A 9,540-nucleotide genomic window follows, 5' to 3' on the forward strand; every position below is an offset into this window, starting at 1 on the left:
TGCGTCGACATTGTGCACCCGCCCATGTGTCAAAGGTTGGATTATGCACCCACTATTTGGAGCGAAATTCGTAAATGAACTAGCATAGAAAAGGGAGGGTCCAATGTCTCAATAGAACCCTGATGATGGATGTTAGGAATGTCACAATGATATGAACGACACATAGGTCCATTCTCGATGACCATGACCAAGTGAGCTAAGTTGGTCAATGACATCTCAGGACTTAGGATGACATCAAGACACAATGAACGTGTTAATTGGGAGCTAGGATGAAGAGTTGAGATGCGACATTACATTGAGATACCTTGGCCCTGAGTAGTGACAAGATCGAGCTGAATGACTTGGCCTAATATAGAGGCAAGTCAGTTAGGTCGCAAATGATTGAACATACACGTGTACATGGTATGTGGCTGAACAAGTTTGGATACGCTTCAGTTATGTTCAGTTGAAGAAGACAAACCTCGCATAAAGTCCAACAAATTTATATTAATAAAATACTATTTCATAACACGTTAGAAAATTAAGAAAGGACCAAAGTATGATCTAATCCAAAAGAAACTCCAGATGAAAAAAGAAAACAAAAAAAAAATCCAAGAAACTTAGATTGAGGCTAATTTTCGAAGGGCATCTATTTCAGCCCTCGTACGGTCGTGCTCTGGTTGTTCTGAAGAATAAGAACTCGAAAGAAGGAACAGACGACGCCCTGGGATTTGGAAGAGGGAAAATCACCGAAAATGGCAGGCAGACTGAGCAATTTGGGTTCAAAGGTCCTTGGCGGAAATGGCGTTGTTGGTCGCTCAATCGCTTCATCTCTTCGCCTTCGCTCCGGCATGGGCCTTCCCGTTGGAAAACACATCGTCCCCGATAAGCCCGTAAGCATTTCACCCTTCGACCTCCCAAATTTATGGCTAAATCAATGATCCTTTGACTCAGATTTTGTGGGATCAATCATTTTTTCCTCTTTTTTTTTAGCTTCCTGTAAACGACGAACTGGTTTGGGATAATGGAACTCCTTTTCCTGAGCCCTGTATTGATCGCATTGCAGATACGGTTGGGAAGGTGTGTAGGTTCTGTTCATGATTCTGTATTTTATCCTGTTTGTCTTCTTATACTTCTCTCTTTTTCAGTACGAAGCCTTGGGTTGGTTATGTGGGGGATTGGGATTCTTTGCATCTCTGGGATTGTTGGCTGTGTGGAACGACAAAGCGTCTAGGATTCCATTTGTAAGTTTACTGAACTGTACTTCTCTGTTGGATTTGTTTGAGATCTCACCTGCATATGTGATTGACTGTTGGGGAAAATCTATCGTTCATTGTCATGCACAGTGAAGTGTTTGTTCTCATGTAATCTTTGTGCTTATTGTTCTTTGTATATAGCATTTTGTTTCTTTGATTTAGGGCTGGAAACATGGGCTGAGCTAGAGAAATAACTCTTAAGATGACTAACTAGAAACAAGCATTGTATTAAAAGGAGAAATAAAGGGTGGAACAAGCTAGGGGCCTGGGGTGAGGGAGACCTCGCCGAGAACAAGTTGAAAGAATGCTTTTCGATTGTTAAAGATTGTTGTGAAGTTGTAATTACAAAACAATTTCCTGTGACTATACCCCCAATTAAAAGCAATAAGCTGTACACTTCTAAAACAAACTCAAAAGAAGAAGACTTTTCTTCTATGATCATCTGGTTTCTTTCTAGCCAAATGTGCCGTAATAGTGCTCTAACCGCACAAGACCATAAAATGTTGGCCCTTTTGGACATTTTCCACCTGAATAGAACTTCTAGGAGCCACCTTTCTGTAGGTTTGGAAATCAATATCTCAACAAATTAAGTTGGGAAAAAATGATTATCATTACCAAATGTTGTTTTCATGATGATTGGTTTGATTTTCTCGAAACTTTGAAGAACGAAGGAGAAAAATCAATGAAAATTTCATTCAAAATCCTATGAATGCTGACATTGCACTATTAAAATGTAATGTTGGAGGGTTAGTAGATAGTTTATGTGCCTTTGCTGGGTGTGTGGAGGCAGAAGATTTTGTGGTGAAGTTAAAAGATATAAAAAGAAGTCTTAGTGAAAGATTTGTATAGATATATATGTATATATATATATATATATATATATAGAAAGAAGATTCATGGTAGAGCACAAGTTATACCTTTGTCGTGGAGTGCAGATTAAATCCAGAGGCTTACCAATTGTTATATGGAAGGAGGTAATATTATAACCATTGGAGACAAGTGTGGAGGATTCCTGTGTTGTGCAAAGAGAACATTTGACATTGAAGTTTGCTTGGAAACATGCATAGAAGTTCAAAAGAAATTTTGTGGATTCATCCTTTGTTAATTTAAAGATCCTCGTTATGATTCTTTTGATAATCTCTTTGCATGGCCAGTAGCCTTAAGAGAATTAACGTTTAACCCATTAGATTTATCGAGATTGTTCCTTCTTTTCTTCTTTGCCCACATTTTGTACAATTCTCTTTCCTTAGTTTTTCCTTTTGCTTCAAGCACGTGGGGTTGCTATTGGTAGACTCTTGGTATTTTGATGGTCTAGGGTGTAGATCACCGCTGATTCAAAAGGTTATGTTGATAGATTATGATATAACATATTTATTCATATTCTTACGACTCTTCCTTACTTGTGGGCTTGAAAATTAGTATGAAGCCCAGCAAGTAACTATTAATATCAATCAGAGAAAAGAATGACATTAGAGACTTTAAATACCTGATCTTTGTTGTGATACCATATTGAAACATCACTAGACTAGACCCAAAAGTTTAAGTTGATAGGTTACGATGTGTTTATTTTATTCATATTCTTAACATAGAGAAGTATTCTTCGTTGGATGTCGGAGAAAATCATCTTGAATCTACCTTTGGGAATAAAAGACATGTTTGAGGCTAGCCTGGGCAATTCCCTCACCGTCATTTTTGGTTAATATCATAATATGATTGGAAAGAAATAGATCCCTTTTGGGGCTTATGAAATTTACAACGAAGAGACAACCCCAACTCAAAAGAGTTACAATAAACATCTTCACTTGAAAAAATGAGAAGCAAAACGGTAAGAATGGAAAAGAATTTGTAATTTACTCCAAAATATAGCTAGATAGATGACATTATCAAGGAATCTATAATAATTACAATCTTTTCCCACAAAAATCCATTGATTTCTCTCCAACCAAGTAGACCAAAAGAAGGCCTGAATGAGGTGTGCTTTCTTGAAAGGATGATCCACGAGAGGAAGAGAAAGAAGAGTTTTAGGTCCTTTTGAAGAGCCATGGACCAGTGGAAGGAGGATAACATCTCAATTCAAAACCTAGATGCAAAAGAAGTGGAAAATAAATGGCTTTGTGATTCATCTTTTCTGCAAAGGATGCACCAATTTGGGAGAGAACCATATATGGTAACTGCCCGTTACAATTTTTCAAGAGTATTTATGACATGATCACAAAGCATCCAAAGGAAAATTTTGCTCTGTTTGGGTAAATATCATTTCAGATCGCCTCTGATCACAAGAAAAGATCTCCTAACATTGGACCCAAAGCCAGCAGCAAGGATCTGATAGAAAATTAGCCCACTGCAAGGATTTCCCCTACTAGAACACTTCTTCACTTTCTAAAAGTTCAATACACAAGGGCATCCACCAGTTCGAGAAGGTGGTGATCTCTCCTTACAGCTGTATAACGCAGGCTGACTATACAAAATATAACACTGCAAGCCCCAATCCCACAGATACAGAATATACTTATTTCCCTCTTTACCCCTTTTAACGTAAGTATTAACTATTGGGGGTCTCAGACCTCATATCTTCAGATTGAGTTAAATGAATAAAAGACAGCAAGTGGTTCATGTTACCCCTGTTAGAATTTCCTCATCTTTCAGCACAAGTCCCAAAATTAAGCAGAGGGCTTCCAATTGTCTTTCAAAGAAGCATATGTTTGGTCAGAGATAGAGTCGAGTGAGGAAAAATTTCTTCCAAACAAGCTTCTTGAGGCCATCTTTTTTGGGGTTTAAATAGGTCTTTGATTGGAAAGAAATAGATCGCTTTTTTGAGGTTCAAGTATGTCCTTGATTAGAAGAAAGATTTTTTCTGTGATTTTAAGTACGTTTTCGAAAGAGATGTACTGTTTGACATATTTTAATGACTTCTTTTGCATTTATAATCAAATTGTTCTTTTTAACTTCCATTTATCTTTGATTATTAATATTTAGAGATCTTTTTTGTAATTTTTTTTTTTAATTTCATTTGGCCTACGTCCTTTTGTTTTGTTTGCACTTTCATTTATCTTAATAAAAGCTGGTACTCTGGTTGAAAAAGAGAAAAGTTAACCTCCCCTTGAAGAACTTCTGCTTCATTAGCACTTTTTTTTTTTTTTTTTTTTTTTTAATATAAAGAAACAACATTTGATTGAGTATAATGAATATGCAAACAAAAGAAAGGGGTTATTGAAAAACTAGCCCTTTATGAAGGTCCATCCTCACTTATGGAGGAATGGACTCCAATCCAAAAGAATGAATCCTAATGGTTAATCGCAAAGCTCCCTAGAGCTAAACCCCCTGGAGGAACGTGAAACTTCACATTATTCCACCCCTCTTCTCGAGATCTCTCAAAACCTCTGAAACTTGTACAAATTATCTCTAGGCAAATACTCCACGAATCAGAACAAAAAAGAAAAAAAAAGAAAAGAAAAGAGAAAAAAAAGAGCATGCCAAAGGTTTCTACCTTTATCTCAAAAGGGAGGATTCAAGAGAACTTCCTCTATACTCGAGCAGCAATTTCTATTTCGTTTCAAACAGATCTGAAATAACCCCACAAATTCATTTAAGACCCTGCAGATGCACTATTTTTCCTATCTAAAGATCAGCCTTTTGTCTCTATGTTTTCGCATCGAGAATTCTTTGCAAACGAAGAAATGTCAAAGGGGCTGCTTACTTCCTAAACAAATCCTCCAGCTGTTATATCAAGAATATGCAAGAAAAGCACTTCGGATTGTTGATTCATCGCTAGAGATGGCTTAGAACCGATAAGTTCATTATCATCCTTTTCTCAACAATGTTGGTCCAAAGTAAGTTAGCATTGAAAACTCAGGATATGGTTAAGGTCCTCAGAAGCCCGTCTGTATAAGATACGAAGTACTGAACAAGAAGGAACGATGCCTCTAATTATGATCCAGGGTATTTACTTTTCCAAGAACGATCTGCCACTAAAAAATATGGCCTTCCTAGGACCTTAACCTTTCAGAGAGGCAACACAGTGGAATTAAGGCAGACGAAGGGACACAAGGGAGGTGGAAATAAGAACTGCAAGAGAAAGATCGTGCAAGGAGATATGGCCACAAATAATAAGCTGATCACGTACTCGATAGATGCATTAGGAGTGACATTAGGATGCCCTTTGGCTTTTCCAGCCTACCGAGTGCATTAGCAGAATGGGCCTTCTTTTCTTTTGGCTCAGCACAATCTCCTCTAAATAATGAGTCTGATTCAAATGATTCATCCGAATTACTCATGCCCTCTTAGAAACCAAAGGGTAAACAACTATTTGCTGGTTGAAACACCTCACCAGGTTACTAGAATACACTTGGATACCTGTGTTAGACGTCAAAATCAACCTTGAAGAGAGTTAAAAAAAAAAAGAAAAGAAAAAAAAAGAAAAGAAAGGAAGGTTGTTGTCAAACTAAGATACTTATAACTTAAACCACTTTTAGCTGATATTGACATCTTCGGTGGTTGGGAAAACCAAAGCTAAAATCAAACCCACTACCAACCAACTCTTCCCATTTTTCCAACCATGAAGGCACAAGATAAGAGTCTGACAAGAAAGGAGGAATTTTTATTTAAAATTTCATTCCTGTATTCATTTTTGTATTATTTCACCTACGAACCTCACCGTAGATCTCCCCCATTGTATCAACCGTCCACATGGTGAAGCTAGCCCTATGACCACCTTAAGAATGGAGGGAAACATCTATCGCAATGACCTGGCCTCTATGAAATGCTAAATTGTGAACTTCAGCCACCAGCCTTGTGTCCCATAACTGCATTGACACGGCGATTTTCCACCCACCATATCTGAAGTTCATGGTCAAGGCCCTCCCCTTAAAATGGTTAACTATAGCCATTCCCAATGACTTTTGCTAACCAAGCTTGATTCTAACGCACTTCACTATCTCTCTAATCTCTCTAATTCAATTGGTCAACAACACTAACTCGTTCTTGGTCATCAGCTGAACTTTAGATAAATCAAAAGAAAAATTAACCTCCAATTTGTCCAAGATGATTCTCGTCTGTTCTTGCTTCTGCTGTGGAGTATTATCTGGCATCTAGAATACTCCTGAGTGCTAGGCTGCTAGTAGCTAATCAGGTCTTGGAGTCAATATACTCCATCTCGATTTCAGATATATTCCTCCTAACTTCAATTTCCTCATTGTGACCAGCAATGACAAATGGTGAACTCCTTTGATTGAGCTACATTGCCAAGTCTTTGGAAGGTAAATTTGAGAGGGCTGCTACCTGTTCGGTCATCCCTCCTACAAGGGGGACTAAGCACTATTGTTTCCTTCCAGCCCATATCCCAATGAAGGATCGTCCTAAGAAAATATGGTTGACATTTTTACTCGTGTTTGCATAGAAAAAACTGCCGTGGCCCCAAGGTTAAATGATTAATCTCTAGTAGATAAGAAGCCAGACCAAGGAATTTCACCTTCTAGGCAGCGTAAAATTCCGTGCCTTTGTGGAAAGGGACATGGGTGTAGGTTTGACAAAGAAAAAAAAAGTAAAGGTTCGAGATAGATGAAACGTGGTTTATATTCTTGTTGTGGTTGTTTGTAGAGCCTGGCTTTGTGTTTCTTTAAGGTGGGTTCCATTCAATACGTTTGTTTACCTCCTTGGTGTTTGCATATTAATGAAGACTAAGAAGTGGAGCTTGTTTTAATCAGGCGCCGAAAGTGTATCCATATGACAACCTAAGAGTGGAGCTTGGTGGAGAAGCAGAAGCAGAATCAGCATAGATAGACAAACCTGAGGTGGAATGATATGACCATTTTGGTTTGGTATTGTTTCTTGAATTTGGTGTATGCATCAAATCAAAATAATGGATTTTGTAAATGGACTAAATTTGAACTTTTGATATTATTATTATTACTTTGAAAATAAAAGTGGCATATGGCGATCTGTCATATTTATGTGTCATATTTATGTGTCCTAAGCGTTTGATTTTGTAATATTGTAATTTAAAGATTGGAAAGGTAGCACCAAAGAAGAGCTTCAAATTCCATAATTCAAAAGTCTAATTTTGCTGCCCAAAAAAAGGATCAAGACTTCTGGGCATTTCTTTTTTGTCTTATTAATTCTATAATTTAGGGTATTATTACTTCGAAACCTAATTTAAAATAATTATTATTTTAAAAAAATTAAATTTATTTGGATGAAATTAATTATAAACTTAAAACATATTCTATGAGAAATAGAAATATTAATCGGGAATCTTAGCCCTAGTTAAAAGATTTGAATCTCTATAATATTGTCAATTTCATCCCCATATTTTTTATAGTTTTTTTTTCTCGTACTTTAATTTATTAGTCGTACTGGTCCCTAACGAAAATAATTGATACGAGCTAAGTATTTTCATCTAGTTGACATATGTATATCGTTCAATAATTTATTTAATACGTAAAGAAAAATATAATATGAAACTTATACCAATATAAATAATTTAACCTAAACACGATTTTTTAATTATAATTTGTATGATTGAAATTTAAGATTAGTGATTGACGAGCAAAACTACCCTCCTTCTTTGGGATGGATTAAGAATGAACTGAACAAATGGAGGAAATATAATGTTTTTGAATGGATCGAATATAATGTTTTTGAATGGATCAAATGGTGAAGGTTTGACTTTTTATTTTTATTCTTACAAATGGGGAACAAAGTTTAAATTAAGAGTCAAAAAAGGAAGAAATAAAAGTCATTAAATTGACTAATTTAGTTTTTATATTCTATTATAAAATGTATTGGTTGGCGGAGTTATTGTATGTGTGACACACCTCTCTTTCCTGCTTGTCCACTAGTTTGACTTTTTTTTTTTGAGTAAGTAGTGATTTCTTCCAATTTTTAAAGGTCATCCTTTTTTTATTTTAATTACTCTTGATGTGTGAGACAATAAATAGTTTTCAATCAATCAAATCATTCTAGTCGATTATTTTTGGTCACTTTCCATTAATTATTCAAATTATACTACGGATTTATTTATTCAATTTAAAAATAAGAAATAAAATGTACCATCAATGTGAGAAAAGAAACATTAACATGAATTTCAGTACGAATATGAGAAATTCTAGTACGAAGATGAGAATCTTGCACGACCTATGAAGAAAAACAATGCATTTTTACTATCATAACCTAGCTTTCATGGCCATTTCAAAATCACTGTTATGTGTAGTGGCACATTTACCTAAAATATAAAAGTACTATGTAGCTAGAGTATTTTAAAAAATAATTAGTAACTCTATTATTGGAGTGAGATAATGCAAACATATACATACATGATGAGACATATTCTTTAAAACTTCCGGTCTAGTCTAGGCAGACACGGCCTACGTCATATGGACCCACAAAGGCGGACTCGTATACATACCCCTAAGGCTTGACTCGTTGTGTTAAATGCACTGGCGCGTTGCCCAACATCATGGAGGGAAAGACCCATATGATATCATGACAAAAATAAATATCGAAAATACACATACGTACTAACATAACATAACGGAGAAGTATCATGATGCACATAAGATACATAAATGCATGAGGTCCCATGACTTAAAATCTTAAGATTCATTTCATTTTTTCTTTTACTCATGCCATAGTACACATATGAGACATGTATGCATAGTACTCATCATGGTTTTCACCATGCATCATTATTAGTATAATATAATCTATAATATGGTTTCACACGACATGACATAACATATATAACATTTCATACCATATATATCGTGGCATAATAGGACATCACATACATACATAACATTACATTATAGGTCATCACATAACATACATAGCACAACATAACATTTTTAATTATGATGCATGCAGGAGCTTAGACATGTAGAAACTTCCTAGGTGTTTTTTATACTCAGTATTTTCTATTTTTTTTGTAGAGGAAAAGTCACATTAAGCGACACTGTAGTTCCTATGGAGGTTATGAGAGAGTTAAGACAGAGTTCGCTTATATTTCAATTTTTAATTCTTTTAATATCTTATGCAAACACGTTTTTATATAAAACAAGGAAGAGTTCGAATATTATCGAAGTTTAACTGTCCAATTTATGTTTTAAAATTTCTTTTGGTATCCTAAATAAAAGTTTATTTTTTTATATCTTATCTTATAATCATTTTCATCGAAATTAAAATTTAGATGCCTTTCACCAAATACATTTAGTAACAATCTTAGTCTTGTTGTGTTTTAAAAGTTGAATAGTTATATCATATTAACGTCACAAGAATTTGTTATATTTTGACAAAAAAAAAAAAAAAAAAA

General features: G+C 35.3%; 1 protein-coding gene across 1 annotated transcript; it reads left to right on the forward strand.

The window, feature by feature from the left end:
• Nucleotides 1–621: 621 nt before the first annotated feature.
• LOC111498540 (NADH dehydrogenase [ubiquinone] 1 beta subcomplex subunit 8, mitochondrial-like) lies at nt 622–7,190 on the forward strand. Its single transcript, XM_023149834.1, has 4 exons — nt 622–872; nt 973–1,059; nt 1,128–1,223; nt 6,938–7,190. Exons 1-4 carry the CDS (start codon nt 735–737, stop codon nt 7,007–7,009), a joined length of 393 nt encoding a protein of 130 aa, XP_023005602.1. The 5' UTR covers nt 622–734; the 3' UTR covers nt 7,010–7,190.
• The last annotated feature ends 2,350 nt before the right edge of the window (nt 7,191–9,540 follow it).

This window comes from Cucurbita maxima, unplaced genomic scaffold (assembly GCF_002738345.1).
Source record: "Cucurbita maxima cultivar Rimu unplaced genomic scaffold, Cmax_1.0 Cma_Scf00025, whole genome shotgun sequence".
Lineage (NCBI taxonomy): Eukaryota > Viridiplantae > Streptophyta > Magnoliopsida > Cucurbitales > Cucurbitaceae > Cucurbita > Cucurbita maxima.